The sequence below is a fragment of the Ranitomeya variabilis genome, chromosome 2 (assembly GCF_051348905.1).
Source record: "Ranitomeya variabilis isolate aRanVar5 chromosome 2, aRanVar5.hap1, whole genome shotgun sequence".
Taxonomy (NCBI): Eukaryota; Metazoa; Chordata; class Amphibia; order Anura; family Dendrobatidae; genus Ranitomeya; species Ranitomeya variabilis.
The window spans coordinates 100,488,060-100,502,591 of record NC_135233.1 but is presented as its reverse complement, the minus strand read 5'-3'; the positions used below and the strand labels follow the sequence as shown (position 1 = coordinate 100,502,591).

Here is a 14,532-nt window from a genome sequence, read left to right as displayed (position 1 = left end):
AAGTTCCTTGGGGGGTCTAGTTTCCAATATTGGGTCACTTGTGGGGGGTTTATACTGTTTAGGTACATTAGGGGCTCTGCAAACGCAATGTGACGCCTGTAGACCAATCCATCTAAGCCTGCATTGCAAATGATGATCCTTCCCTTCCGAGCTCTGCCATGCGCTCAAACGGTGGTTCACCCCCAGATATCAGGTATCAGCGTACTCAGAACAAATTGGACAACAATATACAGGGTCCAATTTCTCCTGTTACCCTTGGAAAAATACAAAACTGGGGGCTAAAAAATAATTTTTGTGGAAAAAAAATATTTTTTATTTGCACGGCTCTGCGTTATAAACTGTAGTGAAACACTTGGGGGTTCAAAGCTCTCACAACACATCTAGATGAGTTCCTTAGGGGGTCTACTTTCCAAAATGGTGTCACTTGTGGGGGGGTTTTACTGTTTAGGTACATTAGGGGCTCTGCAAACGCAATGTGATGCCTGCAGACCATTCCATCTAAGTCTGCATTCCAAATGGCGCTCCATCCCTTCCGAGCCCTCCCATGCGCCCAAACGGTGGTTCCCCCCACATATGGGGTATCAGCGTACTCAGGACAAATTGGACAACAACTATTGGGGTCCAATTTCTCCTGTTACCCTTGGGAAAATACAAAACTGGGGGCTAAAAAATAATTTTTGTGGGAAAAAAATTTTGTTTTATTTTTACGGCTCTGCATTATAAACTTCTGTGAAGCACTTGGTGGGTCAAAGTGCTCACCACACATCTAGATAAGTTCCTTAGGGGGTCTACTTTCCAAAATGGTGTCACTTGTGGGGGGTTTCAATGTTTAGGCACATCAGTGGCTCTCCAAACGCAACATGGCGTCCCATCTCAATTCCTGTCAATTTTGCAGTGAAAAGTCAAACGGCGCTCCTTCCCTTCCGAGCTCTCCCATGCGCCCAAACAGTGGTTTACCCCCACATATGGGGTATCAGCATACTCAGGACAAATTGTACAACAACTTTTGGGGTCCAATTTCTTCTCTTACCCTTGGGAAAATAAAAAATTGGGGGCGAAAAGATCATTTTTGTGAAAAAATATGATTTTTTATTTTTACGGTTCTGCATTATAAACTTCTGTGAAGCACTTGGTGGGTCAAAGTGCTCACCACACATCTAGATAAGTTCCTTAGGGGGTCTACTTTCCAAAATGGTGTCACTTGTGGGGGGTTTTAATGTTTAGGCACATCAGTGGCTCTCCAAACGCAACATGGCGTCCCATCTCAATTCCAGTCAATTTTGCATTGAAAAGTCAAATGGCGCTCCTTCGCTTCCGAGCTCTGTCATGCGCCCAAACAGTGGTTTACCCCTACATATGGAGTATCGGCGTACTCAGAACAAATTGTATAATATCTTTTGGGGTTCATTTTTTCCTGTTACCCTTGGTAAAATAAAACAAATTGGAGCTGAAGTAAATTTTGTGTGAAAAAAAGTTAAATGTTCATTTTTATTTAAACATTCCAAAAATTCCTGTGAAACACCTGAAGGGTTAATAAACTTTTTGAATGTGGTTTTGAGCACCTTGAGGGGTGCAGTTTTTAGAATGGTGTCACACTTGGGTATTTTCTATCATATAGACCCCTCAAAATGACTTCAAATGAGATGTGGTCCCTAAAAAAAAATGGTGTTGTAAAAATGAGAAATTGCTGGTCAACTTTTAACCCTTATAACTCCCTAACAAAAAAAAATTTTGGTTCCAAAATGGTGCTGATGTAAAGTAGACATGTGGGAAATGTTACTTATTAAGTATTTTGCGTGACATATGTCTGTGATTTAAGGGCATAAAAATTAAAAGTTGGAAAATTGCGAAATTTTCAAAATTTTCGCCAAATATTCGTTTTTTTCACAAATAAACGCAATTTATATCGAAGAAATTTTACCACTATCATGAAGTACAATATGTCGCGAGAAAACAGTGTCAGAATCGCCAAGATCCGTTGAAGCGTTCCAGAGTTATAACCTCATAAAGGGACAGTGGTCAGAATTGTAAAAATTGGCCCGGTCCATAACGTGCAAACCACCCTTGGGGGTGAAGGGGTTAAGCTTGTATTCTAATAAAATTTCTACATTTTTTTTACCTTTATTATTGCCTACTCTGGTTTTTCTCCTATTTTTGAATTGTATAATGGAGTTCAAAATATTTGCATTATGGTGGGGTACTGCTTAGTAACCCCACTACTTGCATTTAAATGTCACTGGGTTGTCTTGTTTTGCCTTAAGTCTTTACTAGTACTGCTCCCTTCACACAGCCTTAGAAGCTCCTCACTTTCTCTCCTCACTTTCATTTTCTCCTCACTTTCATTTCTCAGAACTAGGCTTCTCTTCCCCGCCTGAGGTTTCCCCGCCCGCCGAGCGCAGCACTTTGCAGACGCTGCCTATGTCCTGTGTGCAGGATACGGCTCTTTGCTGATGGTGCCTGACAGCGGTCACGTGACAGTGGAGTTCCCCCAATTTGAGAGACGCTTTACTAAAAGTTACACTTGTGTGTCCCGGAGCTGCTGCATCATCCTCGGCGGAGAGCGCGGGACTGAGAGGGAGGAAGACTCCGGTGTAAGTAGTGACGCTCCCACCGTGGTGGTCGGAAGTCTGAGGACCAGTGTGTGCAGGGAGGTTGTACGGCGGCTCCATCCGCGCTGTCATACGGCCCTGCCAGGCAGCTGCGTGAGGTTGGTGTAGGACCGGGAGCTGCCTGTAGAGTGCGGTATATCACGTGTAACATGCAGCTTTCGGCCAGCAGAGGGCGCACATAGAGCCCCTGCTGTGACTATTGGGGTTGCGGGCAGGGCTCTGTGCTCTCTATAGGGCTCACTACACACTTTGCAGTTTTTTCTCTTCACCAATATGTGCAGCAATCTACTTTGCAATAAATGGGTTTTTCCATAGCCAATTAATACATTGCAGCGGTTGAAAGAAAAAAAAACACACACTAAAATGCGACTTCCATGTCTGCAGTGTGGACGATGTGTGGATTTTCACCGCCATTTCTTCCTATTCAGTGCTATGTAACACCTTCAGACTGGGTAGTGGGTTTTGAATCCTATCCCTATGAGTAACTTTCCACAACGTGTGAACACGGTCTTACAGGGGCTGTCTAGACTCGAGACAAAAGTCTGCAGTCTTTCTGTGTGACTGTAGACTGATGACTTGTGACAGTGTGATGGGTGCGCACTGTCACGACTCCCCGCTGCGGGTGGGTTCCCACGGGGCCGCATGTGTGGGATGTGGGTATCTGTGGTCACGTCTGGCCAGATTCATCTGACGCTTCTCTACTCTCCTACTGAGCAAAAGGCGGGCGAGTCCAGTCGTCCTCAGAAGTCACCGTGCCAGTGCGCCCCCCCCCCCCCCACGTGCCAGCGGGTCACGATTTGGCATTCTGGAGCCACATAGAGAGACTGCAGACTTGAGTCCTGAGCCCGGAGGAGCTGTATTGGAACAAGGTAGACCTCTGCAACCACTCCTGACTTCTCTGCTCCTCGGGGAATTCTGGGGGAAATGTCACTGTTGGAGGGGAGACCTCTGTTGGTGGCATCTGTAGGGTGAAAGCAGGAGGCCATGTGACTACCAGTGGTGGGGATCCTCTGCTAAGACTACGGCAGGACAGGGGGCAATCATTGCTCTGAATAGAAAAGGGCAGGTTTGAAATATTGGAGAAAGGGGGCATGTTTTCACTTTTGAGGGGTGCGCGTTGGTGACTGTTGGCGGAATCCTAGGGACACGACCTGGCCATGATGGTTGTCTCTGCTGTGGCTTCTGGAGAGCAGGAGGAAAGACCCTGATGTGATGAGTGGTATAAAGGTGAGACCCCGCTATGACGCCTGAGGGAAAGAACGTGCAGAGCTGCTTCCTCCAGGGGCTCCTGTAGTAAATGAAGGAGGACATTGCTATGACCGGTGTGATGGTGGCACTGCGGTGAGATGGGTGACTCCACTGTAGCCAAGCAGAAATTGATGAAGGCCTGAATGCCAATTATGGAGCTAAAAATGAGCAGCTCTTTCTTCAATGTTCCTTCCTAAACAAGTAAGAGGGGCTTAGCTGGAGAGGGCCTGTCAGATGTACTATAATTCCCAGCCACAATTGCCAGGAGCTATAGTGGTCATCTTTGTCAGCTCGGCGTTTCATCAAATTTATTAAGAGGTGATCCTTCCTGTGTAACTAAGGGACAATGAGATATTGGGGATCACGCGTCTTCCCTAGCAACAAAGGGAATGACAAATTCCTCCTGTGAGTGACCCCTACTATTGCCAAGCAGCAGCTAGCGGAGTGCTTACCCGGGGCTTGATGGCCAATGAAAGCCGTGAGATGCCTTGTGGGCTTTTTGTTGGAGGTATACATTCTCTCTTCTGGGGTGTGGGGGCTCGTAAATGTAATGATTTATTGTAGTCGCTTCTATAGCGACATCCTACGGCGTTACAGACATCATCACTGACCCCATTGGGGCTCACAGTCTAATTTCCCTCCTGCTATGTCTTTGGGATGCACCCGGAGGGAACCCACCGTAACACGGGGAGAACTTACAAACTCCTTACAGATGTTGCCCTTGCCGCAGAAAGGCTACAGCCGCTGCTATATTGTGTGGGGTGGGTTCCAGACTCCGGACCACCGCCAGTCACAGCTTTACTGACATGTAACGCTTCCAAAGTTAGACCGTCCCGATGATGGGCATGCTGTGTACCAATGTGGCCGCCAAGTTGCTGTTCAATGCGACTTTTGGGAGTCGCGGTGACATTTTACCGCAGCCGAGATTCAGCTGAGATCAGAATTTAATCTTGTGTGGATCCGACCGCGCCACTTTTACCGGTCTGGAGTACGACTCGAGGAACACAATCCTATCAGCCCGGCCATTGACGTCCCTTTCTAGCCCTGGTTTTAGAGTTCAGCTCTTTGTAGAAAACGATATTATTTCAGCAAAGTAGTTTTACAGCGGGCGGATTAGATGGAGAAAGAAAATGAACTCGGCCCTTGAAGACCCTTTGTATAAATGTGCTGTTATTGAAATATTCCACATAATAGGAGGACGGGGAGCTGCTCCTGCGTTCTGTACTAGGAGGGAATACAAGGGGCTTTCCTATTTCTGATAGTTATCGGTGAGTGGAAATGTTTGTATTGACGCCTGTTATTTCTTCTTGACAATTATTTCTCCTTTAAGGTTTTCAAGAATAAAAAAAAAAAATGCCGATAAGAAGAAGCAAACTACCTGCTCCTCTGCCGGAGGGTCTCATCATAGCAGACACATGCAAAAAGTCATGGAGGCTGGGCAGAAAGCTCGGCCAAGGGGGATTCGGCTTAATATATTCAGGTAATAATGTGTTAATTTGCCAATATTACCCAATACGAGCAGTCGGGATATGGAGCGGGAAGGAACTGAGTGGATATTGGCACATGTCTCCTAAATACCTGTAATAGCACGCATTGATGCCCACCATCCTATAGAGGCCCCCCGTCAGGGTGCAGTGTACGTCCCGAAGGACCATGGCTCTTAGGAATGGACACATTGCCCCCAATGTAAACCCCAGGTCAATCGTATGGGGATCGCAACAGATTCCTAGTTTGCTCCTGTAAAGTCTTGTACATTTGTTGTTTGATACTAAAATTTGTGGCCGGGGGGCCATATGCAGCCTGCCATGATGCCGTCATAGACATTGCCACACCAGAGAAAATAGGAGGGTGGGTACGGTGTAATGGTGCAGTGTGTTCTTCTTTGGCGCACCATATATTTACATACTGCATTCTTCTTTGTTTTTTTTTTTTGTTAGCATTTTCAGATTGTGACGTGACCGTTCCCGATGAGGCTGCCTATGTCGTTAAAGTGGTAATTAGGCATTTTGTGTGTGTGTGTGTGTGTGTGTTTTTTTTTTCCCTCCCTTCCCCCTGCCTTCAAATTATATTATTAAAAGGGTTGTCCACCTTGAATAACCTGTTTCCATGTTGGATGTCCTTAATTTTGAGATGAGTGGGCTCTGCTAAATCCGAGGGTAGGAAAGAAGCCTTTTGAAAAGCATGAAAGCTGTTTGTTCTGGGTAATAGAGGATGGTTTGGATATGCCTTTTAAAGGAGTTATCCAGGACTATATTAGTTTTTGGCTGCAAAAAAAACCCAACTTGACAACTAGCTTCCTGTTCTATCTGGCACAGGACGGTTACTGACTGATCCTGCTGGTGATTCATCTGCTCCATGTCAACAGAGCAGCTCTTCTTCTGGGCTGCTGTCACTGGGATCTGACTACCGACGTCACGCTGATTGACAACCAGTTTTCTGTATCTAGGCAGCGGATGGATATCTGGTTGTCAATCAGCATGATGTCGGCAGTCACGCCCTATTAACAGAGCAAGGAAGAGAAGCTATTGCTCTGCTGACATTTCACCAGAAGCTGCAGAATCAGTCTGTGACTGTTTTTGTGCCGACAGAGATCTGTGCTGGGTAGAAGAGGCAGATAGTTAGCAACTAGTTATTTCTTAGGTCCATATTAAAATATCATGTCACCTTGCAGAGACGGGTGTCACAAATGTCTGTGAACTCTGGTGTGAGAAGCCAGCTCATCAGCCATTTTTGCACACAGATGTAATTAGTGTAAGGGCTATTGTGAAGTCTGGTGGGTAGCAGCCCCTACAGGAGAGCTACTAAGCACCTGTGCAGCTGCCTGGAACATAATGTCCTGCGCGGTTCAAGACGTGCCCAACTGTCAGAAGGCTTCAGACAATTGAAGTCTTAACATAATCCTTAGTTGTCAGCGGTGGGAAGAGAGCTGAGCCTGAGGGGCCATGGATGCTAAGGTCCAGGCTAAGAGGAGAAGTTATAGTGCTAGATGCCATGGGAGTGAGGAGCTGCTACCCATTGCCAGAAGAGAGCTGGGTTCCTCACACCAAGAGGAGCTGTTGGCTCGGTGTACTGAATAACTAGAGAGCCATAATCATCATCATCATCATCATCTGCTCCAGTAAAAGCGAGTTCTTCTTCCTACTGCACCTGAGGTCTGGACACTCCTTATTGAGACAGACTGATCCTGCCTCCCTTTCACAACTTTTTGTTTTGCTGAGGACGACCTGCCGGCTGGCGACGCTGGTGTGACAGTTGGCCGCCATTACGCCCCGAAACGGTGGAGGCCGACCCAGACAAATATACTCCTGGATATTGGATAACCACCAAATCTAGACACTGTTTATCACTGCAGAACCTTGCTAAGCAGCCTAGTGTTCTGTCCAACCTCTTTTTACCAGTAGCCTTCCAGAAGTTCCTTTCCCCTTTTCCTCAGTTGTGGCCTGGCACCATGCATATGTCGGTGGGTGGAAGCGCTCAGCACCACATATATGCAGGGTAAACAATGATCCATTTTACATGGCAACCATCCGACCATAGGATTTACATATTCTTATAACCATGTCACTGCCAGTGGGGGGGGAAGGGGTTGGAATGTGAACAGGACCATCAGTGCAGAGAGGATGGGCAGGAGGACAATGCTGCTGCCGTTTCCTCTGCATTGTTCTAATTGCTTTGTGGGGCTGGGGCGGTAGTGCTACTATACAGGTTTGACCAGAAAAAGTTTCAGAAACCCTATGTTAAGCTAACGTGTTTTTTTTTTTTTTATTTTTTTTTTTTTTTTTATTTCTAGGAAAACTTCCAAAATGGGCCATTGTTTTGTGAATTAAAGTTTTATCAAAGAGCAGCAAAACAAGATGATGGTAGGCAACGTGTTCTAAGTAATAATATGCTGCTCAACATAATTTGTGAGGGTGTTACTTGTTTTCTCCTTTCATACTTTAATAACTGTTCCACGTAACATGATTGCAAATAACTCTTAAAGGGACCCTGCCACCAGGTTTGTCCCATATGAGGGAAGGCCAGCACCTGTAAGCTCTCATAAACAGCGTTCTTTTATGCAGTATATATGCCCCCAATCCAGCCTGCAAGACAAGAAAAACAGCTTTTATTATACTCACCAAGGGGCAGTTCGGTCTAATGGGCGTCACTGGTCTCGATCCGGAGCCTCCTCTCTTCTTGCGATCCCTGTCCTCCTTCTCTGTGTGGGTGATGCGTCTTGTGTCATCCACACAGTGTCCCTCATCACGCTCCAGCGCAGACGTATTTCTCTTTGTTTTGAGGGCAGCGTAAAGCACTGTAGTGTGCATGTGCAGGAAAAGGCCAAAGAGCAGCGGTGCATGCACAGAGCAGTGCTTTACAGTGCCCACCACAACCTGCGCAATGGTTGACACTGTGTGGATGACATGGGACGCGTCATCCATATGAAGCTGTGTAGGAGGACGGCGATCGCAAGAAGACAGGAGGCACCAGATCAGGACCAGAGACTCCCATCAGACCTGACCGCCCTCGTGGGACCTAATAGCTGAACAATTGGTGTGAGATTGTTATTAAACGCCTGTCATTAGGATAAGTTCTCAATATCAGAGGAGGTAAGGGATCTGGCAGAGTCCTAGACAACCTGTCTTATATTTTGTAATTCCTTTTAGTGAACATGAATTCCCTTAAAACAAATTTTATTTATCAATATTTAAAAATAACACCACCCCAGTGATCTCCCGGCAGAAAAAAGATCTGCCAAAAATAGCTAAAATGACCAAGGTCTAGCGCATACCCTGCAATATCCTTCTCTGTCACCTGCCTTGCTGTGGAGGTTGGCACCCTTAATAACGATTTTTTGGCGCCCCACTCAAAGTGGACTATCCCTCACTGCCCTCTCTCACACTATTATAAAGGTGGGGAAACAATAATATTAGAACAGAGATGAAGAAAAGCAAAAAAATGGTCACAAAAAAATTCAAAAAACACAATATAATCAAAATTAGCAAAAAAAACGACAGGAGCGAACAAATAATGCAGTTATCTCAGGGTTCCAGCCCTTGCACTACGATGGTTGCTAATTACTGCTAAATTGCAGTGGATATGCTACCAGATTTGCCACATATATATGCCCATTCAGCATCAAACAATATCAGAAGAAACAAGTGTCCACATCACACATCATAACATCCTATGTAACATCTAGCTGACTTAAATACACTCACCGGCCACTTTATTAGGTACACCATACTAGTAACGGGTTGGACCCCCTTTTGCCTTCAGAACTGCCTCAATTCTTCGTGGCATAGATTCAACAAGGTGCTGGAAGCATTCCTCAGAGATTTTGGTCCATATTGACATGATGGCATCACACAGTTGCCGCAGATTTGTCGGCTGCACATCCCAAAGATGCTCCATACAAGGCAGGATGGATCCATGCTTTCATGTTGTTTACGCCAAATTCTGACCCTACCATCCGAATGTTGCAGCAGAAATCGAGACTCATCAGACCAAGCAACGTTTTTCCAATCTTCTACTGTCCAATTTCGATGAGCTTGTACAAATTGTAGCCTCAGTTTCCTGTTCTTAGCTGAAAGGAGTGGTACCCGGTGTGGTCTTCTGCTGCTGTAGCCCATCTGCCTCAAAGTTCGACGCACTGTGCGTTCAGAGATGCTCTTAGGCCTACCTTGGTTGTAACGGGTGGCGATTTGAGTCACTGTTGCCTGTCTATCAGCTCGAACCAGTCTGCCCATTCTCCTCTGGCATCAACAAGGCATTTCCGCCCACAGAACTGCCGCTCACTGGATTTTTTTTCTTTTTCGGACCATTCTCTGTAAACCCTAGAGATGGTTGTACGTGAAAATCCCAGTAGATCAGCAGTTTCTGAAATACTCAGACCAGCCCTTCTGGCACCAACAACCATGCCACGTTCAAAGGCACTCAAATCACCTTTCTTCCCCATACTGATGCTCGGTTTGAACTGCAGGAGATTGTCTTGACCATGTCTACATGCCTAAATGCACTGAGTTGCCGCCATGTGATTGGCTGATTAGAAATTAAGTGTTAACAAGAAGTTGGACAGGTGTACCTAATAAAGTGGCCGGTGAGTGTATATGTCATCTGTCAGTCTAGACTATGCCCTTAGATGGAGCCCACAACATCAGTCATCAATATAGGATGTGTCCTTAATAGAAATAATGATGGATGGCACTTATCCAGATATGCTGCGCCTCAGCGCGTTTCCCCGTGGTGCAGTTCATCAGGAGGCCCGTCATATACACCAGATACCAGATGCCATGGATGAATAGCATAGCAGGCGGTCCACAACGGGCGGAGTCATATACCCCCGTTAATACAATTGCTCCAATCTGCGCCATCGCTAATCAGTGATGGCAGAAACAACTGGGTAATAAATTATTTACTTGCCATGTCCAAAGCGGTTATCTTGTTGTGGCATGGGTCCCAGGGTACTGCGCATGTCCGGAAGTATTACCTCCATCTAATACAGATCCCTATAGCGTTCCATGCTGCAGCGTGTGTTCCAGTCTAATGCGCAAGACCGGAAGTGATATCTCTTCTCCGTCTGCTTGCGACGTAATGGGTGCTTGATACTGAAACCCACCTGCTAATTTCCTAGTTCTGGTGTGCCTGGTTCAAAAAGGTCCCCGGACGAACTAACAATACAAAATGCCAGGTTTAGGTTCCGATGCCGAGCATATACTTATTGAAGCACATTTAATTAACCGTATCAGCGCTGGATTAGATTACATAGTAAATGCTCGTCCTTTTAAAAGACTCATCCTATTCATTAATCAATTCCACCATATTAAAGATGATTTCATTCAGGTTACCCCCATGTACTTCATTGATGTGACGGGCAACCGGGGTATCTCTTTTATTCTTTATATCACCCACGTGCTCACCTACCCTTAGTTCTCTAATTGTCTTGCCGATGTAATCTTTTGGGCACGTGCACATGGCTTTGTATACCACACCGGTGGATTTACAGTTCCCAAACTCCCTGATATAGTACGTTCTACCATTCGCAGCGCTGCAAAAGGTCTTACATTGTGTCATCATTACGCATCTAGAGCAGTTCCCACATTTGAAAAAACCATTTGGTTTTCTGTCAAGCCATGTACCTTCCTTTTTGAGTTTTTCATACAGACTGTGGACCAAAGTGTCCCCAATAGTCCTCCCTCTCCTGTACGTAATGCTTGGTTTAGGGGATACCAAATTATTTAAATTAGGGTCTGCAAGCAGGATTCCCCCAGTGCTTCCGAAAAACCTGAAACACCCTTTCAGACTGTCCGTCATATGTACCAATCATTCTAACTATTTTTTCTGTTTCCTCCCGGTCCCTTTTTACCAGGAGGGACTGTCTGTTAGCTGTTAACGGCTCCGTAAATGGACCATCCAGCACATTTTTTGGGTACCCTCTTGCCCTGAATCTACCGTATAGGTCCTGCGCCTGTTTTCTTAACACCCCCACATCTGAGCAGTTCCTCCTAATACGTAGGAACTGCCCTTTCGGTATTCCTCTTTTCAAAGGTACAGGGTGATGACTGGTCCATCTTAGTAAATTATTGGCCGCAGTTGGTTTCCGAAAAGTACATTTATCAATCCCTCCATCCTGCTATTTAGAAATAGTCAAATCCTGAAAATTTATACTGTGCTCATGGTACTCGGATGTAAATCTCAAGCCAATCATATTGATGTTAATGCTCTCAACAAATCTACAGAATTCACTTGCAGGGCCAGACCAAAATATCAGAATATCATCGATATATCTGGCCCATAAACTTATAAACGGGCTCCACCATGCTTCCTCATCTCCAAAAATGAGGGTTTCCTCCCACCAGCCCAGGAAGATATTAGCATACGTGGGGGCACAAGGGCTCCCCATCACTGTACCCCTGAGCTGGTGGAAGTACTTCCCACTAAACAGGAAGTAATTGTGGGTCAGGACAAACGACAACAGTTTCAGGACAAAATTATTATGTTCATCACATTCCACCGCTCTTGTCCTTAGGAAATGAATAACAGCCTTCTTACCATACTCGTGTGGGATGCTACTGTACAGCGCCTCTACGTCTATTGACGCTATCAGTGTATCATTCCCCAAAGTAATCCCCTCCAGCATAGATAACACTGGTCAACAGCATTTTTGGTGCCAAAGATATTTCATCGAATTTAGGGTATTTTTGGGGTGCTGATTCTGAATATGTCATCAGTTTTGCCAGATTGGCTCAAGTTTTTGATATTTTTGGTATCTTATTTATAGCACTTGTTGGTAAATGCGACGCATCATCTCATTAATTTCTTTGGATTAGTACTTGAACTGAGCAGTTCTCAATATAGTTTTGTGTTAATTAGTGTTCTAAAAGTTTGTTCATAGCTTGATTTTTGCACTAACTTTATGTTGTTGTCTGTTTTCCAGTGAAAAGCATGAACTCATCAAGAAGAAGTTGTCTTAACGATCCAGACTCATTCTGTTACATTTGTGGTGAATACACACTGCCAAAACATAGAAGAAACATAACAGACTTCGTAAAAAAAGTGTATTTTGCCTATTTTGGGGTTATGCTTGGGGACCAAGACAAGTTTTGGGCACCACACATAGTGTGCAAAGCATGTATCGAATTATTACGAAAATGGAGCAAAGGACAAAGAAAAAGCTTCAAATTTGGTGTTCCAATGGTGTGGAGAGAGCCAAAAAATCATCATGATGACTGTTATTTATGGTAAACACAGGTACAGGCACATCTTCACAATGAGGGACAGGCCTTCTTGCAGATTCCATGTTACTCCCATTTTCGTTTCTTATGCTTATTGAATCCTTGCACTTGCACTGCACAGAAATAACAGTCATCATGATGATTTTTTGGCTCTCTCCACACCATTGGAACACCAAATTTGAAGCTTTTTCTTTGTCCTTTGCTCCATTTTCGTAATAATTCGATACATGCTTTGCACACTATGTGTGGTGCCCAAAACTTGTCTTGGTCCCCAAGCATAACCCCAAAATAGGCAAAATACACTTTTTTTTACGAAGTCTGTTATGTTTCTTCTATGTTTTGGCAGTGTGTATTCACCACAAATGTAACAGAATGAGTCTGGATCGTTAAGACAACTTCTTCTTGATGAGTTCATGCTTTTCACTGGAAAACAGACAACAACATAAAGTTAGTGCAAAAATCAAGCTATAAACAAACTTTTAGAACACTAATTAACACAAAACTATATTGAGAACTGCTCAGTTCAAGTACTAATCCAAAGAAATTAATGAGATGATGCGTCGCATTTACCAACAAGTGCTATAAATAAGATACCAAAAATCTCAAAAACTTGAGCCAATCTGGCAAAACTGATAGCATATTCAGAATCAGCACCCCAAAAATACCCCAAATTCATTAAAATATTTTGGACACCAGAAAAAAAAATTTTTTTTGTTGACCTGTGTAATAGATGGGACGTGTCCCTTACGTGAGATGGGAGCAATGTGAAAAAAGGTCTCAGTACCCTATCCAGGTACACCCCACTATTCTGTGTCAGTGAGTCAATCCCGGATACTATGGGAATTTTGTAATTCCCTAATAAAGTGGTACCTGCCTTGACATACCTGATATATATATATATATATATATATATATATATATATATATATATATATATATATATATATATATATATATATATATATATATATATATATATATATAGCTCCTGCTGTGATTTTACGTTATGCGGCTGCTGAATTGCCGGCTTTTCATCTATCTATCTATCTTACTGTTTTGAAGAATATTTCCTTTGAAAATGATTTATAAGTGAATCGCATTGCAATCAGATGTAAATCGGATGCTAGGTGTGAAAAATCGGATTGTACTTGCATGACACTTGCATTACACTCGTCTCACTTTAGAGGAACAAAATCGGACTGATTTGTAAAATCGCTAGTGTGGCTCCAGCCTTACACAGTATTACTATCCAGCTTACATACACTTAGGATGAGGGGAATGAATATGTTCCTGATGCTATGTAGGTAGGGTGTTTTGTTTCATTATTCTGTAACTTTTCATTTCAGTTAAAAAATGGATTCATGGTCACAAACTGGACTACTTAGGGATTCCCAGATACTGGGGAACCGGAGAAATAAATTATAATTCAAGGTGAGCATGTTGCAGAGCTGTCTGAGTGATATTTCTGTAATGGATCTGTGGTTAGTAATATTCATGGAGGCTTGTGGATTTAATAATACTAATGGGTTAAACTGCAGCTAGTCACTGCGCAAAGTATCAAGCTCCAAGTAATGCTCAGGGCTGGTTAGGTCTGGCCATGTTTTTTTTTTTTTTCTCCCGCCTGAGCTGGATACAAGTGATGCATCTTATACACCCGTCCTGCATCAATATCCAGAAAGGGAAATGTTCAATGCCCTTGAGCACAAAACTGCTCCTATAGGAAATTAATAATAATATTAATAAAAAATATGTGTGTGTGTGTGTGTGTGTGTGTGTGTGTGTGTGTGTGTGTGTGTGTGTGTGTGTGTGTGTGTGTGTGTGTGTATATATATATATATATATATATATATATATATATATATATATACACACACTAGCTATTGAACCCGTTCTACGCCCGGGTGGCGAGCATTTATATTGGTATATGGTCTCCATCCTGGTATGTGCTGCTCCCATCTTGC

General features: G+C 44.0%; 1 protein-coding gene across 2 annotated transcripts in view; it reads left to right on the top strand.

The window, feature by feature from the left end:
- Window positions 1–2,253: 2,253 nt before the first annotated feature.
- Window positions 2,254–14,532, top strand: part of VRK2 (VRK serine/threonine kinase 2) — a 99,451-nt gene continuing 87,172 nt past the window's right edge. For both annotated transcript variants that reach the window (XM_077282762.1, XM_077282760.1), the window contains exons 1-5: window positions 2,254–2,591; window positions 5,188–5,337; window positions 5,795–5,850; window positions 7,648–7,717; window positions 13,918–14,002. In XM_077282762.1, coding sequence (XP_077138877.1) covers window positions 5,211–5,337; window positions 5,795–5,850; window positions 7,648–7,717; window positions 13,918–14,002 — 338 coding nt within the window. In that variant the 5' untranslated portion in view covers window positions 2,254–2,591; window positions 5,188–5,210. The remainder of the gene's footprint in view (window positions 2,592–5,187; window positions 5,338–5,794; window positions 5,851–7,647; window positions 7,718–13,917; window positions 14,003–14,532) is intronic.